This window comes from Otolemur garnettii, unplaced genomic scaffold (assembly GCF_000181295.1).
Source record: "Otolemur garnettii isolate 467f Iridium unplaced genomic scaffold, OtoGar3 scaffold00010, whole genome shotgun sequence".
Lineage (NCBI taxonomy): Eukaryota > Metazoa > Chordata > Mammalia > Primates > Galagidae > Otolemur > Otolemur garnettii.
The window spans coordinates 21,639,172-21,665,047 of record NW_003852405.1 but is presented as its reverse complement, the minus strand read 5'-3'; the positions used below and the strand labels follow the sequence as shown (position 1 = coordinate 21,665,047).

Genomic DNA, 25,876 nt, shown 5'->3' with positions numbered 1-25,876 from the left:
AAAACATCTATTTCCTCTGTTTCTTAATCACCTTTACAGTAACAAACAATAAAACGATTGAGTTGAAGTTAAACATTTTCCTACATAGATGACGTTGACATTTGAATCAGCTGACACTGATAATTTTTAGGAGTATATAGACCTGGAGAGAAGAAAGAAACCCACATTAGGGGCAGGAACCACTAGAGAGGAGCAATGGGGTTATTCAGAGGTTTTATTTTTCTCCTAGTCCTGTACTTGCTGAATGAGTCAAACACTTCCTTCATTAAGCTGAACAACAATGGTTATGAAGACGTTATCATTGCCATAGACCCTGGGGTGCCAGAAGATGAAAAAATAATCGAACAAATAAAGGTAAGGGAGAAATGGGATGCCTCCTTTCTAATTTTTCTTTTTTATTCGTTTTAATTGACATTCAATTGAACATATTCATGAAGTACAAAGTAATATTTTAATACATGTATACAATGTGTAATAATTAAACCCTGGTAATCAGTGTATCTAGCACTACCATTTATCTTTGTGTTGGGAACATTACTATTCTTTTAACTATTTTGAAATATACAATAAATTATTCTTAACTATGATTTCCCTACTGTTCTGTTAAATACTAAAACTGATTCCTTCTACCTACATGTATTTTTGTGCCCAAATCAACTCCTCTTCTTCCTCACCTTACTCCTCTACCCTTCCTGGCCTCTGGTATTAGTCCTTCTACTCTCTACTTCCACGAGATCAACTTTTTGTAGCTCCCACATATGGGTGAGGATATGAGCTATTTACCTTTTTGTGGCTGGCCTTTTTTTTTTTTTGCAGTAGTTGGAAAGGGCTGGGTTTGAACCCACCACCTCCGGCATATGGGGCCGGCGCCCTACTCCTTTGAGCCACAGGTGCCGCCCTGTGGCTGGCTTATTTACCTTAACAAAGTGTCCTCCAGGCTCATCCATGTTGCCACTAATGACAGGATTTCTTCTTTTCCTAAGGATGGATAGTATTTTAGTGTGAGTGTGTATGTACCCCATTTTCTTTATCCAGTCATCTGTTGTTGAACATTTGTGTTGATTCCAGATCTCAGCTATTGTGGATAGTGCTAAAAATGCAGATATCTCCTTGATATATCAATTTCCTTTCTTTTGGATATACTGTATAACCAGCAGTGGGACTGCTGGATCATATGATAGTTCTCATTTTGGTTTTTTGATGATTCTCCATATTGTTTTTCTTCATAAAGACTGTACCAATTTACATTCCCACCAACAGTGTACAAGAGTTCCCTTTTCAGGTGGTGCCTGTGGCTCAAAGAGTAAGGCGCCAGCCCCATATGCCAGAGGTGGCGGGTTCAAACCCAGACCCAGCAAAAAAAAAAAAAAAAAGAGTTCCCTTTTCAGCTCGGCACCTGTAGCTCAGCAGCTAAGGCTCCAGCCACATACACTGGAGCTGGCAGGTTCGAGTCCAGCCTGGACCTGCCAAACAACAATGAAAACTACAACCAAAAAATAGCTGGTGTTGTGGTGGGTGCCTATAGTCTCAGCTACTTAGGAGGCTGACACAAGAGAATGGCTTAACTCCAAGAGTTTGAGTTTGCTGTGAGCTGTGACACCACGGCACTCTACCAAGGGCAACATAGAGACTCTGTCTCAAAAAGAAAAACAGAGTTCCCTTTCTCCACATCCTCACCACCATTTATTACTTTTTGTCTTTTTAATAACAGCCCTTCTACCTGGGGTGAGATGATATCTCGCTGTGGTTTTAATGTGTATTTCCCTGATGATTAAGGAAGTTGAGCGTTTTCTCATATATATGGTGGCCATTTGTATGCCTTCTTTTTAAATCCCTAATAATATTAATCCTTTGTTGGATGAATAGTTTACAAATAGTTTCTGCTAAGAAATGACACGTTTTTTGTTTGAATTGTGGAGAAGAAAACAAAGTTAATAGTAATTAATTAATGTGAAACTTCTGAATGCCCCAGAAAGTTAAAAAGCAACATGGGGCAGGTAGGACAATGCTGGAATGGGGGGCGGGGTCGGGTGTAGAAATTATAGGGGGGGTTCTGTACTGCCTCACAGCCAGATGAAAGGAAACTGGGGTTCTCTGATTCCTAAGAAGAAGAACTGGGGTTCTTCTGATTTCTTCAGCTGTAAACTAGCATCTATACTCATATGTGCGGGGGTTTTTTGTTTTGGGGGGTGTGTGTGTGTGTGTGGTTTTTTTGGGGGGGGGACTCATGTTTTTAGCATGCTGGAAGAAAATACAGTGAATTCTTAAATAGCCTCTGGCTTCATGGAGTATGTATTCATTGCAGAGATATGGTTTAATAAAAATCAATAAATCACAGATCATGTGGTAGTAGTTAGCAGTGAAGTAAACTGGATCAGGGAAGGGGCATGTGGAGGGCTAGGTGGGGCGGGGCTGGGGGAGAATGTGTGTCACTGTCTCATGTAAGGCAGTGAGTGAAGACCCCCTGACCGTGGCAGAAGAGCCCACTGAAAACCTGGGGGAGGGGAACAGTAGTGAGGGGTGGGATGGGAACAGAGGTGAGAGCATGTTTGATGTGCCCCAGGAAACAACTGTGAATGAGCAGGAGGAAGGGGAGGGGAGCTGAATCCACAGAGGCAGCAGGGCCCAGACCACTGGAGAGACCAGCTCTGCCTAAGGAGGGTCCTGAGCAGAGGAAGGGTGTGCTCGCCTGTGTGTGCTGGGATCACTCTGCCTGCAGGGTTTAGGAAACTGTAAGGATTTCTGCGGTGTCACTCATCCTGTATGGCCACTGTAAAAGCTTAGAAGTATAGAAGGTGGGAGTGAGGTGGCTAGGAACAGGGAGGTTGTGATAAGAGATTGCTAAAGTAATGGGATTCTTTTTTTTTTGTTTTGTTTTTGTTGGAGACAGAGTTTCACTTTGTCTCCCTCGGTAAAGTGGTATGGTGTCATAGCTCACAGCAACCTCCAACTCTTGGGCTCAAGTGATCTTGCCTCAGTCTCCCGAGTAGTTAGGACTACAAGGCACCTACCACAATGCCCAGCTATTTTTAGAGACAGGGTCCCACTCTTGCTCAGGTTGGTCTGGAACCTGTGAGGTCAGGCAATCCACCCCCCTCGTCCTCCCAGAGTGCTAGGATTACAGGCGGGAGACACCACGCCTGGCAAAGTATTCTGATCACATTTTGAGGGTATCAGAGACAAAATTTTCTGATGGTTTAGATGTGTGGGGTGGTGGAAAGGGTAGAAAGGAAATATAAAGGCAAGGAAAGTATCCAGGCATAGTTACTGATAACTGAGATGATGACATATATCAACTGAGTCTGTCTTCCAGAAAGTGTTAACTCCATTGTTGGTATTGAGTAAGTGACCCCAAAGTCCATGTACACGTTCATATTAATCAATTCCTCTCAAGGTCAAGCACAAATGCTTGCCTCTTGAGGTAGGATTACAGAAGACTCAGATGCCTCTCAGCGTACAGGATTGACAGGTGGCACAATTGGAAGAGTAAGGCAATTACTGCTCACTCGTCAGTTGCTTTTGGGAAATGCCTATTATGAATACTTGCTCCCTTAGGCCACTCTCACTTGCCACACTTATGTGTTTTTTTCCCTTCCACAATAGGACATGGTGACTACAGCTTCTACATACCTGTTTGAGGCTACAGGAAAAAGATTTTTTTTCAGAAATGTATCTATACTAATTCCTGAGACCTGGAAGGAAAATCCCCAGTACAAGAGGCCAAAACATGAAAACTACAAACATGTAAGTGTCAAAATGTTCTCTCAAAAATAATTGTATTTTCAGATGCTCCCCAGCTTTGCCACAAATTGAGAGTCTAATTAAATAGTGTCATTTCTATTTTTGATATTTTAACAATCTTTTTTTGAACATTATCAGGCAGACGTTATAGTTGCCCCACCTACCCTCCCAGGGAGAGATGAACCATACACCAAGCAGTTCACAGAATGTGAAGAGAAAGGAGAATACATTCATTTCACCCCCGACTTCATACTCGGAAAAAAACAAAAGGAATATGGACCATCAGGTAGGAGTTGTGCTTAAAACATAATTCTGCAATGGTTGCCGCTTTAAATAAGGGTTAAGTGTGCAAGCCTTGGACCCAGAGTTCCTAGAATCAATTCCTGGCTCCCCTTCTTAACAGCTTTGTGTGACCCTGAACAAACAACCTGTACTCTTTGTGCTTATTCCCTCTAAAATGGTGTGTAGAGAAGTTTCTATCTTGTGTCAATAGAATTTTTGTTCAACATTAAACTAGATAAGCCAAGTAAACATACTCAGTACAGTGTCTACAGATATTTGAACAAAGAGCAGCAACAATAAAAAGTTTTCTTAAGCCATACTTTTTAGATTTTCATTTCTAGTTCTTCCTAGCTGGATATCAATAAACTTCATGGAACCAGATATATACATGGTCGGACAATTAAGTTGCCAACTCACCTTAGAAAAAGTGCTACATACCTCTTTGTTGAATATCACTATGCTCATCAGATGGCCAAGGGAGTACTTTGAAGGTGACCATAATGATATTCAACAATGAGAGATAAGCACCTTTTCTGGGATAAGTTCACAAACTTAATTCCCTGACCTTGTGGTAAGCTGGAAGGAGCCACGATGCCAGTTAACTGCTCAAGAGAAAACACCCATGTTAGTTGCTATTAGTTGCTAATATTATTAATCAACCAATTTGGCTGAAACAGATGAAACTGCCTATAATTAATCATTTGGACCTATAAAAGTGGCGATTTCACCTACTTTAAATGTTAAGATAATTTATTCAAACAAACTAAAGCACATTATTTTATAGATAAAAATGTAAATAATAGTTAAAGGAAGGCTTTTGGAAAAACAAGATTAAGAAGAATCTTCAGAATCTATATGATTTTGTCATAACGGTAACAACAAGACCACCAAGCAGAAATTCAGCATGGCTGGAGGCTGCCACAGAACATATTAGAAGTACACACACACACACAAACACTCAAACATTCTATTAGAAATCAGAACACTACTAGTTTGAAATCAGACAATGATGTAGATGCCAATGGCACTCTAAGTCAAAGGAGCTGCGTTAAAAGTGGGCATGTGAGACAGGGCAGCCTGAGAAGACAGGAGGTCTGGGAGTAGACTTCTCCTAGAGGAGAGCCAGGAGTGCAGAGTTTTAAATTTCTTAAAATTCACTTCATTTCCTGTGGCAATAACTGAGATGAGGGCTTATTTCTTGCACATAAAACGTTCTACTCTAACTAATCTGGTTCCATTTGCCTACATAACCTTAATCCAGTGTTTTCAAAGTGTGATGTGCAGAAGAATAACTTAGGGGTCTTGAACATATAGATTCTGGCTCAGTAGGCAGAGGACAGGCTGGAGAGTCTGCATTCTTCGCCAGCTCTCAGTAATGGGGTACTGTTGACCCACATTTGTGCTGCTGGTGCTGCTCCAGGACCACATTCTGAGCAGCAAGGACTTAAAGAAATGCGACTTCTTCATAATACTGCTATTTTCGTCCTATTTTCAGATATCTTAGGAGATAATTTGAGCTAAGAAACACACATTGTAGCAGAACAGACTTTGTTTCCAATCTCTCCTCCAACTCTGGAGTTTTTCTTGATATTGCTAACAACAAAAATTTCCACTTGTTCCTTTTTTCTGGATGGATTTACCTTTATTCTTATATTCAGCCTGAAATTCTTATGAAAACTTTTTTTATTCTAACTCCCTCTTTCAAAATTTCTCCAAGTACTGTATCTTACATGTCTTTATATTTCTTAATACATAGTATTGTATTAATACAATAGCAGTGTTTCATATAATTAATGTTCGTACATGCTATGTGTTAAGTGCCATAAATGAATCCCTTCATTTCAACATCCCCAAAATAATTATGTATGGTCCATGACAGTATTTTTCAATCTTTTTCTTATTATCAATTTTTTTTTTCAATTTATCAATTGAAAAAAATCTTTTTCTTATTATCAATTTTTTTCAAATTATCAATTTTTTTTTCCTAATTGTATCTCCACAGTACTTTATTTTATTATAATTTTTTTCAAATTATCAATTTTTTTATCAATTTTTTTTTACTTTAAATAATAATCAATTATTTATTTTACTTTATTTTATTATCAATTTTTTTCAAATTATCAATTTTTTTTTCCTAATTGTATCTCCACAGTACTTTATTTTATTATAATTTTTTAGCACAGGGTCTTGCTTTCTCACCCAGATTGGAGTGCAGTGTCACAATCATAGCTCATTGTAACCTCAAACTCCTGTGCAAAAGGGAACCAATCCTCCTGCCTCAGCCTCCTAAGTGGCTAGGACAACAGTGCCTGGTTAATTTTCTTTTATTGCTGTTTGTTGTAGAGATAGGGTCTCACTATATTACCCAGGCTGTCAAACTCTTGGCCTCAAGCAATTCTCCCACCTCAGCCTCCCAAAGTGCTGGGATTATAGGCACAAGCCAGGACACCAGGTCATTCCCTTGGTATTTTAGTACAACAGATATGCCATATATCTTCTTATGTTGGTCAAGATATGTAGTCCCCGAAGCCATTATAATAAGACCATGACTTTTTGTCCCCCCAAAAAGCAAAACACAAATCATAGTCCACTCTGCCCATAGCATATACTCTATGTTTCATTGATTGACCTTGTTGTGGAATAAAGTAATGTATTACATAGCATAATTTAATGCAATAAGTTTTTTCATCAACAAAAAAATAAACAAAATCCTAAATCTAACTATATCTTAAAAGAAAAATTCTTAAAATATTTGATATACAAAATTTTTTATAGACATAAAGGTACTTGAATTATGACCATGTATTTGAAATGTTTTCCCACAGGTAGATTATTTGTCCATGAGTGGGCTCATCTCCGATGGGGAGTGTTTGATGAGTACAATGAAGATCAGCCTTTCTACAGCTCTGAGTCAAAAAAAATTGAAGCAACAAGGCATGGATATTTAAATTTTCTTCAAAGGGTCTAGGCTTTTAACTGTTCTTGTTTTCCTTACTTTGATTTCTTTCTAATAACAGTCATTCATTTTTGTTCCAATGCAGACAATAGATGCTAGGTCACAAAACAATGCTTTGTTTGTTTGTTTGTTTTAGAAAATGTATCTTAAAGTAGTTGGTGGCCTATTTAAAATGCACATAATTTCAATGGCAAACACTGGGCTGGCAATGTGACATATTGCATACCTCTCTACCACAGCAGTTAGAACCCACCTACACTGAAGCTGAAGCTGGGCACTATGTAAATAGGCCTACTATGTGCCGGGAGCAAGTTAGAGTTACTCATGGTCTGCAAGGATGAATGAAGTAGTAGATAACGCTAAATGTGGAGTAAGAAACAAAGCAGCTTCAAGGATCCAAATGCCAAGGTTTTTTTTCAAATGCCAACTTCTTCGAGATTTATAAAGATCCCTTTAAAATACCAGTCCAGTATTACTACTACATAAGGTATATTCAATATACCTTGAAATCAAGAGAGAGAGATTATTAGAAGAATCAGTTCAAATTGAGTGCCATCAGCCTCATCAGTGATAGAGGTCCTGCTGGGGCTGGGGACTTGTCACTAAGGTGCAAACTGAAAGGTGCTTCAAGGTCCTTCAATCAAGGACCTTCCTCTGCACAATTGTACCAATTTTCAGGGACATATTTTAAATAATATTACATTTATTGTGTTTGTTTATGTCACATTCCCCCTAAATGTCTAATTTCAGCTGCAGAATATTCATTGTGATTATTCATAGAAATAGCTTCAGTGTGTCCACCTAGTGTGGGGCAATAGAAGCATGGACATGTTTGGGAAAGTCTCTAAATGACTGAATAAAAACGAGTCATTGCTTCCCAAATCTGAACTAAAAGCCTACTGAAAAGATGCGACACCGTCACATCCTAGCATAGTCATTGTAATCACTGCCACCTGTGAGCAATTCCATGCAGTAACACCTATGTCTAAGATACTCCATCATTCTTTAGTCTGCGGTCCTGGACAGCACCCCAACTTTGCTTCCAATCATACTTCCCTTTGAATAAAAATTCTCCTTGAGTAATCAAAACATGTGTAGCTATGCCATGCCCTATTCTATTGTGAATATCAACTTTGAAAAGAAATCTACAAAACACCTCAAGCTAAAATGGAACCCAGAATAAACAGTTTCTCAGGTTCCTCCGTCCAGGTGCCTACATTTACCACCACAGCAAGATAGACGCCTATACAAGAGGCCAGCAGCTGTAATCCCCACAGAGAACTCAACCCATGCTGTTTATCTGGGAGGTCCCATTTAAAGTTTCCCTCTAGAATTTCTTTAAAAATAGATGATTACTTTGACTCTGATCCTTAAACTTTCTTGGCAGAATGGGAGGTGCGTGATACTCATAGAAGAATAAATACCTTGATATAGATGATTGTGAATAAAACTACTTGTGATTATTTTAAAGTGTTAATGATTAAGTTGCCTCAAAGGTTAATTGTCCTATGTTTTCAGGTGTTCTACAGGCATCTCTGGTAAAAATAGAGTTTATAGTTGTCAAGGAGGCAGCTGTTACACTAGACAATGCAGAATTGATTCTACAACAAAACTGTATGAGAAAGATTGCCAGTTCTTCCCAGATAAAGTTCAAACAGAAAAGGCATCGATCATGTTTATGCAAAGCATTGACTCTGTAAGTACACCAATTATTGCTTCCAGAATTTATAATCAAAATACATCATGTTTTCAAAACATCTGTCCAGGTGACCTGAGGATGAAATAAATTGACATATGGTACTTTGAACATTGGCTAAGATGTAAAACACAGAACTGATGTTGTTACCATTGTTATTATGACAATAAATCTACCTTACAATATTGATTCTCAGTAAATGACATTTCATTTAATAAACAATACGTTTGCAGAACATATTTAAAATGATTTAGATTTGTGGTTAGATTTTTAAATGCATGGTATATTATAATTATGTTTTCATTTTATTCATCTTTCAGGTCTCTGAATTCTGTAATGAAGAAACCCATAACAGAGAAGCTCCAAGCCTACAGAACCTAAAGTGCAATTACAGAAGTACCTGGGAGGTGATCAGCAATTCCCAGGATTTTAAGAACACCACGCCTATGGTGGCAGCACCCCCTCCACCTGCCTTCTCATTGCTGAGGATCAGTCAAAGATTTATGTGCTTAGTTCTTGACAAGTCTGGAAGCATGTCTGTAAGTTCATTTTTTCCGGATATAAGACAGATGGGTGATTGAAAGGCTAAGAACACACTGAGCACTATTTAGATCTGGGCTGTTCTAAATTGCATAGGGGCATAAGGTACCATCACTATCTACGATCGTGACATCAAGATAGCGCAGCAAAATATTGTAGTAAAAAACAAATGCCAATATAATCTAAGAGGCCTAACTCAGGGCCTTGAGTTTTTTCCCAGAAAATGGGATGGTTTACTTAGGAGAGGTTTAAGGCCGTTTAGTAAAATTGTATTTGGAATGTCAGAACTAAAAATTGAAATACAAAAAACAGTTTCTAACCACGTCCCTTCTATTTGCCGAGAATGTTTAAGAGATATGAGGATAGAATGGATTGGCAGGGTTTGGCTGAACTTTGGCTGAACTTTGTTCCAGATCAAGGAACAGGATTAACGTACTTGCAATACCTGTACAAATGACCTCTTTATGGTCAATGGCACAAACCAAAAGCATCACCATGAAGAGGATATGGCTCAATCTAGCCAATCATTCCTTCTAATCTCATTCAGTGAATGGGAGACACTATTGTGACTCTACAAGTTCAGATTCATGTGCTTGAGGAGTTCGCAGTTAGACAGGAATACTTCCCCCCTTTCCCATCATCTGGTTAAATTATATCTTCAATTTGAGATTTGCACCCACTTCCTCCAGGATATGGACTGGGCTTCTAGGCTGGCCAAGACCTTTCCACTGATTCCCAACAAGGCCCATGCATACCTCTGTCAGTGTGCATGATATCAATATTAACACTACACAGTTCTCTCCCCCTATGCTAGGAGATGCTTAAGGACGTGGATCCTTTAGGTCTTATACATCTTTGTATCCCCATTGCCTAGAACAGAGTTCATCGTGTAGCAGTGGAGCAATTAATAAATAATTTTTGAAAGGAATAGACTACAGACAAGTGGATGCGATGTGATAAAGAACAAGAGGGATGGCACATTGGAGGCAGAACAAAAGATGCTGTAAAATAGGAATAACGTCTTCAGCAAACAGTGGAGGAGTGGTTATTAAAAAGGGTAGAGAATGATACAGCTGAATGAAATGGGCCCAATAATACAGGATTCCAGAGAGGGCAACAAAACGCCAGACACCAGCACAGACAGGTGGTCCAGGAAGTGCCACTGGGAAGAGATGAGATGTTTGAATGGGAGAAGAGAAGGATCCTCCCCCTAGACACTGTGCAGGTGGATCCAGGTTTAAAGGAAAGCAAGGTAGTGGAGAGAGCCCTAGAAGACAGAGATGTGGGAGCTGTTTCTCATTGTAACTTGATTAGGGGAGTTCAGAAGGAAACTTGGGCATAAGTTAGGGGTAAGTACTAATAAGAACAGAAGAAGACAAATGTATGAAGAGGCTTAATTCCTGGACAGTCACCTGGAAAAGATGAATGTTAGTCCTGCTGAGATACAAAGAGCCATTTCTAATTAACCCATTACTGGTGGGGAGAGAGAAAGGATGGAGACAGGTCAGGAGCAGAAAAGGAAAGGGGTGGAAGGTAGGGCCTGGGCTTTTCAGAATTTAGATAATGCTTGGGTAAGTTTTATCTTTCGGGAAGTCTAGTCCCCAGTGGCTGGAATCCACAGTAGTCTAGTTTGATTTGTAAGGTGTGGAATGTGGTTACATCTAACAATGATAGGCTTCCAGGACTAAGTAGAGAGTCTCTAAGATGTGAATCATCACCTCCAATTCCAGCTCATTTCTGCCCCCACCCCCCACCTCCCACTCCTAATTTGGGCTCCTAGCAGCCAAGAATCAGTTCTAGTTAAAAGTCTGGGCTCTGTACTATACTTTATGTATCCTAATACACATAACAACGCTTTTCAATTTTATCAATTGAAAAAAATGATCATTGCTTTAACAACACCAATTACTATTCATAGAAGATTCTTACCAGTAAATTCTTCTCACTCATTTTATGTGATTTGCTATTATCTTCTTGTAGAAAATTGCTGGGGTTTTTTTTTCATCTTTTTTTATTCAGAATTATAACCGACTCAATCGGATGAACCAAGCAGCAAAATATTTCCTGCTACAGATTGTTGAAAATGGATCCTGGGTGGGGATGGTTCACTTTGATAGTAGTGCCTCTATTAAAAGTGAGCTAATCCAAATCACAAACAGCAGCCAAAGACACAAGCTCGTGGAGAATTTACCTACAAATGCTAATGGAGGAACTTCCATCTGCTCTGGGATTAGAACTGCATTTCAGGTAAAAATCATATGGCATATGTATTGTATTCCTTTTTTGTTTACAAGACATTTTCAAGTTGTGTGGTATTCGCACACTTGCTAGCCTAATTTTAACATAAGTAATCCTATGGAGCACAAATCTAAGCCCTTAGGAAAAACTTCAATTATGATTTTTTTTTTTTTAAACAGGGCCTCAAGCTATCCCCCTGGGTAGAGTGCTGTGCCATCACAGCTCACAGCAACCTCCAACTCCTGGGCTCAAGCGAGTCTCCTGCCTCAGCCTTCCAAGTAGCTGGGACCACAGGTGTCCACCACAATGCCTGGCCACTTTTTTTGGTTGCAGCCATCATTGTTGTTTGGTGGCCCAGGCTGGATTTGAACCTGCCACTTTAAGTGTATGTGGCTGGCACCTTAGCAACTTGAGCCACAGGTGTTGAGCCCACTTATGATTTTTTAATGGACCAGTGAATCAATGAGTACTAGTGCTGCTAGTGTGCAAGCCCAGTCAGGGACTTACCTGCCTTGCTACCATGTAGAGTCAGTGCTGACTAAATATAAGTCAAATAAGTTTGATTGGATACAAAAGCCATTAACTTTGGGGGGCAATGAGGCAAGTTATGTGGCATGACTCCATTTCAGGCCCTTTGTTATTTGAGTTTCTACAGCATTAAGGCAAACTCATGTTTCTCTATTAAAGCAGATGTAGCAAGTACTGTCAGTCAAGTTTAGGGTAAGCCACATGAGTCAGAGTGTGAACGTTGACCTCAAAGTACTAGATGTGCTACTTACTAGCTATGTAATCTTAGGCTAACGTTTCAGTCTCTTTGGACTATCAGTGCCTTATTTGTAGAGTATAGGATGGGAATGCCTACCTCATGAGAATTAAGTGAAATGATTCATTCACATACTTAGAAAAATATTATATAATAAAATAATATATAAAATATTATATAATGTTATATAATTCATAACAGCTGATATGATAAATCTTATTTTTATCTGAATCGTTTTCCTGAGTTCATATTTAAGGTCAATTACTTCATTTTCCTGCTGAGGAATCTTCACTGTCTCTTCACAGTCTATAAAATTAAATCTGAATTCCTCAGTCTGGTGTTATTCAAAAATCTCTCCCCACTCCCTGCCGAATAAAACTGCCTTCACCTTCACCTGTCTTTCCTGCCTTATTTCTCAGTTCTCTCTTCCTGATGCTCTACCTTCCAACCACTTTACTGCCCACATTGTTCTCCAAGCCCACTGCGCACTTACAGCCTCCATTCCAGTACGTGCAATTCCTCCACCTAAACAGCTTCCTTTTCTCCCATCTTTGCATGTTAAAATTCTACTAATCCTTCAAAATCCTTTCTCCTTCTGTAGCCTTCCTTCTCCTCCCAACCCTACTGAATTTCTCTCCTTCATGAATTACGTGACATTTTGGTGTAAGTTTGTAACGTGAAGGCCTGCATTCAAATCACAACTGTGACCCAAGCACAAAACTTAGCCTTTCTAACCCTCAATTACCTCATCAGTCAAATGGGCTAATGAAAGCTAACATATAGGGTTGCTCGTGTTTAATTTATTCAACGTATATTTATTGAGTGCCTGTTATGTGCCGACAAAACTTTGTCTCTCTTATGGTGCATCCTAAATAGTGGGGAATAGAAAACAAATGGATAAATAAAGCAACAATGGCAGATTGTGAAGAAATTGAACAGGGTGATATGATGGAGTAACCGAGAAAGGAGGGGAACTACTCTGGGGAGAAAGGCCATAAAGGCCTTCTCTAACAGGGGACATTTTTGCTAAGCTTTGAAAGATGAGACACAGCCAGTGGTTCAGGCAAAAAGAAGAGTGCAAAATTCCCTAGGAAAGAAATGGATTATTCTAAGAAATGATAGACACTAGTGGCACTGGAATTTGGCAAAGGAGGGTGTATAAAATGTGGTTGCAGGGATAGACAATGACTAGCTATTTTAAAGCTTAAAAAAATTAAGGTATTAAAAAAAATAAGGTATTTTGTTTCAGGCACAACAGAAAGCTGCTGAAGGATTTAAAGCATCAGAGTATGATAGTCAATTTATATTTTACAAAGATGACTTCAGCTGCCCTGTGTAAAATAAACTGTAGCGATAGGCACGGTGGCTCATGCCTATAATTACAGCACACTGAGGTGGGAGAAATGCTTGAGGTCAGAAGTTCAAGACCAGCATGAGCAAAGCAGGACCCAATTTCTACTAAAAATAAAAGATTTAGTCCGGCATGGTGGTGCACACCTGTAATCCCATCTACTTGGGAGGCTATGGCAGGGACATCACTTGAACCCAAGAGTTTGAGGTTGCTGGGAGGTAGGCTGAGACCATGGCACTGTAACCAAGGTGACAGAATGAGACTCTGTCTTAAAATAATAAGTAAATAAAAAAATAAATGGTAGGGAGTAAGAGAGATAATAGGTAGACCATTTGGAAGTTTGGACTTGGATTAAATAATTTCATGTATAAAATACATTAATACATTGCAAATATTCATAAACAGTAGCACCATATTATCTCCCACATACTATAATATATATTCTTTGCCTCAAAACAAGCAAAAATTATGAATAATGGGAATGGTCAGTTTGATCTGTGATACTACCTTTGTTAGATATTTCTACATTACAAATCTACATACACATCCACTCTGTGCCCAAGAAAGCTGCTGATAATCTAGCATTTTTTTTGCTTCTTGGCTTGTACTCAGTTTCTCAAAATGGTGCTTCAAGAAGCCACAATAAATAAATATTTTTTAAAATTTTAAAAAGAAGCTACTCCCAGTTAAAGTTGTCAAAGAAAATGAAATATAGTTGCTATCCTGGGATAAGTTCTCTTTATCCTTTCTTGTATTCAGAACTTTGGGTTTCAAACTGGCTTTCAATGAAAAGGATTCAAGCTGTAAATTGAATTCAATAAATGTAATTCATGTATTCTTTGAGCACCACCAATATGGTGCTAGTTACTGTTAGAAGAAAGCCAGAAGTTCTATCACAAGATCTCTAACCTCAACATGCTTGGATAGAACTTTTCATATCTTTTATTTACAAGCATACGTGAGGATTCCCTAATTTGTAATCAATGATACTTTTTATGATGAAGTAGATTCTGTATGCTTAAAAGACCTTATACATTAAAGGCTTATCAAAGGATAGTCCAGTCAAGAAAAATGAAAAATACTTAATGCCACATATCATAATTATATTTCTGGTGTCTGGTTGACCTGAGTTTCCCAGTTTGAGATGTCACTGTCTTTCAGTCTAGGGAGGGATTTTCCAAAGTGTGATCCTGCCTAACTTTATTTGGACACATTTCCCCTGCAGTAAGGGGTCAGAAAAGTAATTCATGTTTAACTCCCCATGGACTGTCGGTTGATTCTGATTTTTTTTTTTTATTGAATGGTAACTATGTACATTAATGCACTTGGTTGATTCTGATTTTAAAATAGGGGCTATTTCTCCAATTCTGCACACTTTCATTTATTTTCTCCGTAATCTTTTTCTAATTTCCCATCACTCTATTTGCTCTAGAAACACCTGATGGCAACTGTGCTCTGCATTGTGTTTGCAGGTGATTGGAAAGCAATACTCCCAGCTAGATGGATCTGAAATAGTGCTGCTGACAGATGGGGAGGACAGCACTACACGGAGCTGCATGGAAGAAGTGAAACAAAGTGGGGCCATCATTCATTTTATTGCTTTGGGGGAGTCTGCTGATCCGGCAGTGATAGAGATGAGCAATGTAACAGGTAAAACATGACCTATATATTCCAATCATTTGATAGCAGTACATAAACATAGAGGTCAACAACTCAGCTACTTCCCTTGAGCTCCGGCTCAGCAGGGGGTGTGCCAGGACAGGGGACCAGAGTCAAACCAGATCCTATGCCTGTTCTCACGGCGCTCAGTCTAGTTGGCTGGCGAGACCAATAAAACTGCTAATAAAGTAACATAACTAGGTAACATTCCTTCATAACAGGAGGAATATAGATGGATAAAGTTCTATGTGAACAGAGGAAACCATTAACCTTTCCAAGATTGAATAGAGGCAGGAAAAGAAAGCTTAAGAAAGTCGTGACTTCTGAGCTGGGCCTCCAACAAGGTGTCAAATTTCTCTGGGAAGAAAAAAGGGTGAGAAAAGATGACCAGATTATGAGCAAAACAAAACAAAAAAAATCATTTGGGGATGACAATGCAAGCTACATGGAGAAAATGGTAGAAAATCTGTGAGACTACAGCATGGTCTGTGGAGTAATTGTATGTGATTAACAGAAACTCAGGCTGAAAAGATCTGAATTAACAACAAAGTTTCTAGATAAGCATTAAATGTGGTAGCTATTTTTAAGACAGACATGTAAAAAAGAAAAAGACAGACATGTGATGAAAAAAATGTATTACATGTTTCTAATACCTCTTTAAACATAGTAGAGAATAGAATACATAATTTAATTTATAACATGAGTATCAAACATTGATACTCATGGCACAAACTCCCATTATTTCCAATTGCTTTCCTGGCCATTGTAAAATTTATTTTGTCCCACGTAGCCCTTTAAAAGTAACAGTTTCTATTGCTTTCTGTTTTCCCATCCACTCATTGCCAGTTATTGTTAGGATACCTAAACAAAGCAGCTCTTTCATCTTTCTCATTTTTATCTACTCTGGCTGGAAAATCTGAAGGGTAACTTTGTTACGGTCATATCTTAATCAAAAGCAAATAATTCCCTTAAAGGGTTATGTAAAGTCCGTAAGCTTTAATACATGGAATTGTTCACTTCTTTCATATTCTATGGTGAGTGGAAATATTTCAGGTAGCTAAGGTTTTGATACTGTGGTATTTTGGTACATTTTACTTACTTGTTATGACATTTTCAAATAAACATTTCAGAGTTAATCTTTACACCTATGTGATTTGGTCTTTTTTAATAATACATACTGAAACTATGATTTGTTTGGATTATTACACTATTAAAGACCAAAAATGTAACAAGTACTTATTTCCTAGAAAATAACCTAGTTAATGTATTTACATTTTAGGAGGAAGTCATTACTATGCGTCAGATGTAGCCCAGAACAATGGCCTCATTGATGCTTTTGGGGCCCTGACATCAGGAAATGCAGATTCCTCCCAGAAGTCAATTCAGGTCAGAGTTCCCACATAGCTTTCGTGTTTGCATTTACCATAACAAAGAAGAATTTGGCAGTTCTAATTTCGATATCTATATTTTTCTCAAAGTAAATTATTAAAATCAAAACTTCAATCTAAAATATAAATTACTCATTAGCTGCAATCAAATTAATTGGTAAAGAAAGCGTGAAATAAATGGTGAAATAGCAGACATACTGTTCCTTTTCCTATTCCCATATGGTTTGGTTAATGGATAACATCAAAAACGAATATTGTCCAATTTTCCACCAAAAATAGCCTTTGTCTGAAACAAAGTACTCATTTTTCAGTGAATATGTTAAAAAATTCTTATGTTTCCAAGCTTTCTTCACCCTACACTGCTATGAAATAGATTTGAATTAGACAAATGAACTCAAAAACCTGGTTTGTTAGTGGAAGGAATGAAATAAATTAAGCAGAGAAAGATGAGAGGAATGATCATTGTATATCTGCAAACCTAGGGCTTCTCCTGCTTCTTCAACCACTATTTTCATCAGCTTTTGATTTTGTTCATGTCTCTTCTAAACTCAAATCTTTTTCTCTTCTGTATCTCGATGGCATCACCATTTTTGGTTATTCAAAAGCTTTCGGCAAACTTTGATTCTTCTTACTCCTTCATGCCCCACATACCACATCAACACAGCTTGTGACCTTCAAAATATGTTTTATAAAAATCTATTTCTCTTCTTTCTATTCCCACAAGTCTATGTCTTGTCACTTTATGCCAAGATTTCTATCCTCTGTTTTCCAGTTAATCAAGTCACTGCCTATCTTAAAACTTTCCATGATAACCTAAAAAAACCCTATTTTCTTTCCTCTATCTCTCAACAATGAAGAGAACAGAAGTTAAAGGAAGTGGCTGCTTAGAACATGTCTAGATTGGCTTGGAGAACTGGTCTGTAGATTTGCCCCTGCAAACAGGTTAAAAATTGGTGCGAGCTGTAGCCTGGCAGTGTGTCAAGAATAAACTGAAGGGAAACAAAAAGTCATTGCTGAGATTCTCATCCTGAGAGAAAAATGGTTCTGCTGTCTGAAATTGATAAGAACAAGAACCAATTTTTAGGATATAGTTTTATAGTGTTTATTTTGAATGGCTAATGAGAATACCAAATGAAATATTCCAGAGTCACTTAAAAGTGTAAGAGTAGAATATGGGAAATCAACTAAAAAAGGACATTTGCATGCAAAAGGTGCTCAACATTTGGAGAATGGACTTTTCAAAGGTGTGGAAGGGGCAGGAAGAAAGTTTTGTTCCCCTCACCTGAAATGCTTGCGATAGGTTCTTAAATAGAGAAACAGCAAAAAGACAGCAAATTTTTGCAAGATTAATCTGGATTCGTATACACAATGAGTAGATCTTGAGAGAAATAGTGAGTAGTTAAAAGCATGTTTCATAATCTGAGTTGCTGGGAAGTTGGGCTTGGTTAGTGGCAGCTGGCATGCAAAGGAACGGCTGCATCCCACGCTTTATTTAGTTATCCCCCCCCGCCCCCAGCACTACAGTGCAGCCAAAGCCTCCGTATTTTCTTAGGCTGTCCTGATGGGGAGTCTAAAAGAGTCATTTACTTTTAAATTTAACTCAGTAATACATACTTTGCCACTCAAAGACATGTTCACCTAACAGGGGACTGATCTTTTTGTCATGGCCATGATGTTTCAGTGGTAGAATTCACGTCCTTCTATCAGTACTGGACTAAAGCTGCTTTTGGTTTAGAACTGGCTGGAGTAGAAGTGGTATTTCCTACTGTTCCTGAAATGACACCAGTAGAAAGCACTTAGGTCAGAGGATAAAGCTGGATCTCTTGGACTTTTATGTCAAGTGAAATAAGACAGTCAGAGAAAGACAAAAGCTACTTTGTGAAACCTAAGAAAATTGAATTCATCAAAGCAGAGAATGGAATGGTCATGACCAGCAGCTGATGATGCAGAAGAATTAGGGAGATATTGGTCAAAAATAAAAAATTTCAGATACATAAGACGGATAAGTTCAAGAGAGCTATTAAATAACATGGTGACTATAGTTAATAACAATCTATGTGGTCTTGAAAGTCAGTAAGAGAATGGGTTTTAAGTGTCCTCACCACAAAAAAAGGATACGTGAGATAGCCACTTACCAGGCGTCCTCAAACTATGGCCCGCGGGCCACTGCCTGTCCTGCTTAGCAGCTGACTCGTCCTGGGGCCCGCAGTCTGACCCTCCAATGGTCTGAGTGACAGTGAACTTGAACTGGCGCCCTGTTTAAAAAGTTTGAGGACCCCCTGATAGACATTCCACAATACATATATATTTCAAAACAACAGATCGAAGTGTACATGATTCATACAATTTTTGTCACTTTAAAAAATCAATAATTAGGCAAAAATGTTTGGCTCTCTGAAATAAGAACTATCAACAAAGACTTGGAAAACTTGCTTTAAAGCTCCTCTCAGAGAAAGTCCTACCTCTCTATTCCCTCTCTTCTAAGGAGTCCCACCTCCTAACATCAGTTTGCCCTCTCGTGAACACACCTACTGCCTTTCATCCTATATAAAAACTACTTTAAAATTCCACATCAGGAAAATATCCTGCTTGCCGAGACAACTGGGAAAATATAACATGAAATCCATGTTCCTGCTCTCAGCCTTTTACCAGACCCCGTCCTTCCCTGCACTCCCACACTTTCTGACAACTGTCAAATCCCTGTCTCAGCTTTCAGAGAGATCACAAGCTGGTACACAAGCTTGTTCTCACACCAGAATTTAAGAATTATTTTTAAAAGAATAAAGTTAATTCTTCCTGTAGACATTAACTTTAAAATCTGTTTATATTCAAACAGCTTGAAAGTAAGGGATTACAACTGAGCAGCGATCCCTGGATGAATGATACCGTGATAATCGATAGCACAGTGGGGAAGGATACCTTCTTTCTTATCACATGGGACAAACAGCCTCCCAGTATTTCTCTCTGGGATCCCAGTGGATCCATAATAAAAAACTTCACCATAGACACAGTTTCCAAAATGGCCTTCCTCAGTATTGAAGAAACCGCAAAGGTAAGCGAACAGCTCTTATTCTTCTCCTCAAATGATTTTAAAAGCTGAACAGAAATTGTTTAATGTCATAAATGTGAGTACTAACGTTGCATCGACTTCAAAATTAACATAAAATAGTATGTCCTTTCTATGCCTGGGTGATCCTGAAAATTATGATGGCAGAAAACAGGGGGAAAGAACTTATGTATCAGGAAGGAGAAAAGAAGGAAGTCAAAGAAGAATTTTTAAAAGGAAACTTGAGAAGAGTGTACGCCGCTTGGTGGGTAGAGAGCTCAGAGTCCTTCCTTATGACTCCTGTCCGGATCAATGAGTCTGAGGACTGTGAGACTAAAGAACAAAGCCAAAACCAAGGCAAACTTTCAAAACTAATTCTTTCCAATCGATATATACAAAATATAGGCATCACACAGGACACTAATTGGAGTGCCCTGTCTGAACCACTTTAATTCTCGTAATCCTTTTACCCTTAAAACCCTTAAAAACTTGTTTATTCTATTCTATAATTACATGATTTATTTTAGAATTGGAAAAAACTCTAAATTTTTAATGGGATTTCTAATAGAAAGACAGAAATTAGCTCGAGCCTGGATACTTATTACATTTCCCTTGAAACTTTTAGGCGGGCATTTGGACTTACAGTCTTCAGGCAAAAGCAAACCCAGAAACATTAACTATTACAGTAACTTCTCGGGCAGCAAATTCTTCCGTGCCTCCAATCACTGTGAGTGCTAAAATGAATAAAGAGACCAACAGCTTCCCCAGCCCAATGATTGTTTATGCAGAAGTTCTACAAGGATACGTACCTGTCCTTGGAGCCAATGTGACAGCTTTCATTGAATCACAGAGTGGAAAGACAGAAGTTCTGGAACTCTTGGATAATGGTGCAGGTAATTTATAGGTTTTGATGCATAAGCCTATTTTTCCTAACTCAGGATATGTTATGAGTCCCTGTGACAGTGTGTGTCAGTAAGACAGGCACCAGAAGAATTGATGTAGATTAAGGAGGAACAGCAGGACCAGTAGGAAATTCTAACCAGGTAAAATCTACAAAGTCACCAGGGGTGGGGTAGAGGAATGAGGGAGCAGGAAGAGGGGAGGACAGAGTGGGGTGAGGGGTCACCGTGTATGGCTCACCTCTTGGGGGCAGGACACAAGTATAAGAAGGACTTTATCTAACAAATGCAATCAGTGTAACCTAATTCTTTGTACCCTTAATGAATCCCAAATAATAGTAATAATAAACTGCTTAGTCCTTGGTAAGTGTCCTACACATGGTGAGCACAAAATAAATGTTAATTACTATCATCATTATTATTTGTCATCTAACACTGGCCATTGTCTGTTACCACTGAGGAAGGTCTCATTCAGGAGGCTAACGATGGCAAAAAGGACTCAGGGCAAGTGTTTCTTAGGGACACATCAGCAAGAAAGAGAGGGTGAGGCACAGGCGGACAGATGTGATTAAGTGGTAGAACGTGGACCCCTGGCAAGGAAAGGGAGAGAAGCAGGTGAAATTCTCAAAGACTAGAACAAAGTTAAATATAATCCCAAGTATAAATATAGTCCAGCAGCAGCTAGAACTTCCACGAAACAGGAGGAGTCATACTGGGGTACAAGATACCAGGTCTCACTGATAGGAATCAAGACACAGGATTGGCCGTACTCTATCTCCCTGACCTATATGGATAAGTGGTGCTTGAAGACCTTTTCCCCAGAGTCTGGACTGTTCTGGGAACTGAACCCTCTGTTAAGAGGTTAAAGAGGTTAATGCGCAAGGAAGTAACCATATCATAGCCATCTTAATTAGCACAGTTTTGTACCAATATCTTTTGCAATGTAACTTATTCAATCATTTTATAATCATATCTTCAATTAGGGTTGGCACTAAGAAAAAAGGGAGGGGAAATTGTTCTTTCATGCACCTCAATGCTTTCTGCAGAAATGACAATATTTCCACAACTATCCCACGCCTCTTTTTTCTCTTTCTGCAAAACCATATATAGACATTAAATCTTACCTGTACCTTGTTTCATTTTTCAACATTTTACTAGATGACTATTTAGCTAATTGGAGAAATTAGCTAATTTGGGATGACCTAGAAAGGAACTGTGATTAATAATGATAGAGAGCAGGCGTTCTCAAACTTTAGTGTGCAAAGGAATCATCTGCAGAGCTTGTTAGAACACAGAATGCTGGGATCCTTCTCTAGAAAGTCTGGGAAATTTGTATTTCTAAAAATCTCCAAATTTTGAGATGGATGCAGATGCGGCTGGTACAAGGACTTCACTTTAAGATCCTCTGCCTTAGAATATTAAACCCCATGGGAAATGTGGTTGCAATTTAACAGATGACTCCAATGCCAGTGATATCAAGAATTATATAATACAGGGCGGTGCCCATAGCTAAGTGGGTAGGGCGCCAGCCACATACACCAAGGCTGGTGGTTTCAAACCCAGCCCAGGCCTGCTAAACAACAATGGCAACAACAACAACAACAAAAATAGCCAGGTATTGTGGTGGGCACCTGTGGTCCCAGCTACTTGGGAGGCTGAGGCAAGAGAATCGCTTAAGCCCAAGAGTTTGAGGTTGCTGTGAGCTGTGACACCATGGCACTCTACCCAGGGCAACAGCTTGCGACTCTGTCTCAAAAATAAATAAATAAATAAATAAAAAGAATTATAATACAATATCCCTGAGATCCCTCAAATTGCCATTCTAAGATTATATGGGATTTTCCACTGTCAGACCAAGTAGTTAATAGATCAGAAGGAAGATGAGATGAGCATTTAAAAAACAAGTTGTTCATAAGGCAAAATAAGTAATTTTGCTTGACTGTAGTGAGAATTAAATTCTATACAAAGATATCTTTTCATTGGTAGGAACCATTTTGGTTTAAACAGAGGGATGACGTAATTAACGTATTTAGCTGAGGAGAGCTGAAAGCAAACCACCTTGTGGACAACTGATGAGAAGAGCACTACATATCATTATCTGGATACATTGTAAGGGAGAGAAAGCCAAGGTGTTTAGGTACAGATCAATGTGTGTTATACAGATACAACATAACAAAATAACGCAAGGGTATTAATTTAACAATATATTGTTTCAGCAGATCATAATGGAAATAGTCTCCAACGGGTCAGTCTCAAAATACTGAGCCCACTCTAGAGGCTATCCTTATGGATGCCAATGCTTGTCTTAAAAAATGCATACATTTATCCATTTCTTTACAATAATAATTTACTATTTCATTTCTATAATAAGGTGCTGATGCTTTCAAGAATGATGGGGTCTACTCCAGATATTTTACAAAATATACAGAAAATGGTAGATATAGCTTAAAAGTACGAGCTCACGGAGGAAACTCTGCCACACGAAGCTTTCGGCATCCACGTAACAGAGCTGCATATATACCAGGCTGGGTAGTGGATGGTGAGTCACTCGTGGTATCTGAAACCCAGTTGGTTTAAGTAACATTGGCATTTGATATGATTAAGGTTTCAAACACTTTACAATTCAAAGTATACCCTTTCTCACTTCTACAATGAAGTTCTCAGTCATACTAGGCTTTGCCTCCAAATTCATGTAAGCTTTAGTAAAATGTCTAGGGCCTTGTAAGCGTTCCAGAAAGGTCAGTTATTATTATGTTATTTGGAACATCTTACCTATGTCAACAATAATATGACCAGTTTGCAGTTCAGGATGAAGGAAACAAGCCAATATGTTCTGAGTCTAAGTATACACACGTACAAGCCAGTGGCAAAATATATCCTTCAGATTATATATGCTGTAAGAGTAAACATTCATTTGAGATGTTTTATTAAATCATAAGGAAAAAAATGTATAGAATAAGATGACAAGGATTAAGAATGCATTCTTTGTGAGCTTTCCTCTAGTCTCTTTTCATACGACTTTTAGGGGCTTTCTGTCAGCAACTGGAACACAGTTAGAACAATTATTTCTCAGCACTTGCAGCAGGGAGGAAGGGACCCAACACAAGTGGCTGGAAAGGCACTGGCAGTGATTTCCCCAGGTATATTCCTAGCCTGGGAACTACCTCTTTAACTTAAGAGGTAAAGCAATTCCTTCTTGAAAAGGCATATATTAAACTACGTAACGATCTCCATTCAATGCTGTTTTAAGTCCAAAGCAATTTGTTACTTGATTCTATCCTGCAATATCCTGGTAAGGATAGTGAAGAAGAATTCTTCCAGCAAGTCAATGCTTAGGATTGTGTCACAAAATTTAGTAAAAATGTGACTGTATATATGGAAAAAAAGGAAAAGACAAGTGGGATGGGGAAGAGGATTTACCGAGTTCTGAAAAAGGCTAGCTTGGTTCTGCCCATTATAAATTGTTAATGCTAGCTCAGCGCCTGTAGCTCAGCCACTAGGGTGCCAGACACATGCACCAGAGCTGGAGGGTTCAACGGGCCTGGGCCTGCCAAACGACAATGACAAATACAACTAAAACATAGCCAGGCATTGTGGCAGGTGCCTGTAGTTTCAGCTACTTGGGAGGCTGAGGCAAGAGAATCACTTAAGCCAAGAGTTTGAGGTTTGAGTGAGCTGTGACACCAGAGCACTCTTCCAAGGGCAACATAATGAGACTATGTCTTAAATAAATAAATAAATAAATAAGTAAATTGTTAATGCAGGGGAAATTGTAGCAAACCCACCAAGACCAGAAAATGATGAGGAAACTCAGCCGACCTTGGAGAATTTCAGCAGAACAGCATCTGGAGGTGCATTTGTGGTGTCACAGGTTCCGAGTTCTGCCTTGCCTGACGTGTACCCACCAAGTCAAATCACAGACCTTGAAGCCACACGTGATGGGGATGAGATCACTCTAACGTGGACAGCACCAGGAGATGATTTTGATGTTGGAAAAGGTAGGACAAAGTATCATGTGATCTTTATTTAAATGAAAGATGATTATTGATAAGGCAAGTGTGTAAGGATGACTAAGGGGAGAATAGTTAACAAAGTATTCATTTCATAATCTGATAATTTTGCATCAAGCAAACATGACATATTTTACCCTGTTCCCGTATTTCATACAAAGAAGGGAGCATTTGGCAACGCTTAAAAGTCAGAATTCAGGCTCGGCGCCTATAGCTCAACCGGCTAAGGCGTCAGCCACGTACACCTAAGGTGGCGGGTTCGAATCCCCAGCCCGGACCCGCCAAACAACAATGACGGCTGCAACCAAAAAATAGCCGGGCGTTGTGGCGGGCACCTGCGGTCCCAGCTACTTGGGAGGCGGAGGCAAGAGACTCGCTTGAGCCCAGGAGTTGGAGGTTGCTGTGAGCTGTAATGCCACGGCACTCTACCCAGGGGGACAGCTTGAGGCTCTGTCTCAAAAAAAAAAAAAAAAAAAAGTCAGAATTCAGCTTTTACTGGAAAATGAGTAAGGCTTCTGAGACCAGTGTATATGTTGTATAGCTACGCATTTTTGAGAATAAATTAAAAGGAATTAATATGCTATGCTCCAGTTTCTAAACTTCATGTAACTTTCTTTTTTAGTTCAACATTACATCATAAGAATAAGCGGAAATATCCTTGATTTAAGAGACAATTTTGATGATGCTCTTCAAGTGAACACTAGCAGTCTGTTACCAAATGAGGCCAACTCCAAGGAAATCTTTGCATTTACACCTGGAAATATCTCAGAAGAAAATGCAACTCACATATTTATTGCCATTAAAAGTGTAGATAAAAGCAATTTGACATCAAAAATATCCAACATTGCACAAGTAGCATTGTTCATCCCTGAAGCAGAACCAAGTTATCCTAGTACTACTTCTAGTCCCAGTGAAAATTATCCTAATTCCACTTCCAGTCCCAGTGAAAATAATCCTAATTCTACTCCTCAGTCTGGAGTTGATATTTCTATACTGGTGTTATCAGTGGTTGCGACTGTTGTATTATTTCAAGTACCACCATTTGTATCTTAAATAAGAAAAAATCTTCAAGTAGACCTAGAACAGGTTTTTAAAAAACAAAAACCTGGGGGAGGGGAAATGAGGAAAGAAGGAGAAGGGAAGAGGGAAGGGGACTGGTGTGCTCCCATTTAAGGGGCACAATGTAAGGGTATGTGGCACATCTCCTGGGTGTAGGACCCAACTACAAGAGGGACTTCAACTCTACAATGCAAACATTATAACCTAGTTATTTGTACCCTTACGTCAAAGTTATTTGTACCCTTACT

At 38.9% G+C, this 25,876-nt stretch overlaps 1 protein-coding gene across 1 annotated transcript; it reads left to right on the top strand.

Annotated features, from left to right (window-relative positions):
• The first annotated feature begins 195 nt into the window (after window positions 1-195).
• CLCA4 (chloride channel accessory 4) lies at window positions 196-25,622 on the top strand. Its single transcript, XM_003784290.3, has 14 exons — window positions 196-354; window positions 3,604-3,744; window positions 3,880-4,027; window positions 6,849-6,957; window positions 8,498-8,675; window positions 8,996-9,214; window positions 11,235-11,462; window positions 15,040-15,217; window positions 16,506-16,612; window positions 19,451-19,666; window positions 20,286-20,553; window positions 22,931-23,098; window positions 24,324-24,557; window positions 25,192-25,622. Exons 1-14 carry the CDS (start codon window positions 196-198, stop codon window positions 25,620-25,622), a joined length of 2,784 nt encoding a protein of 927 aa, XP_003784338.1.
• The last annotated feature ends 254 nt before the right edge of the window (window positions 25,623-25,876 follow it).

Coding starts and splice junctions, on each gene's coding strand:
- CLCA4 (XM_003784290.3), top strand. CDS start 196: ATGGGGTTATTCAGAGGTTTTATTTTTCTCCTAGTCCTGTACTTGCTG. Junction 8,676..8,995: donor TTATGCAAAGCATTGACTCT/GTAAGTACACCA, acceptor TTCATCTTTCAG/GTCTCTGAATTCTGTAATGA. Junction 23,099..24,323: donor ACCAGGCTGGGTAGTGGATG/GTGAGTCACTCG, acceptor TTGTTAATGCAG/GGGAAATTGTAGCAAACCCA.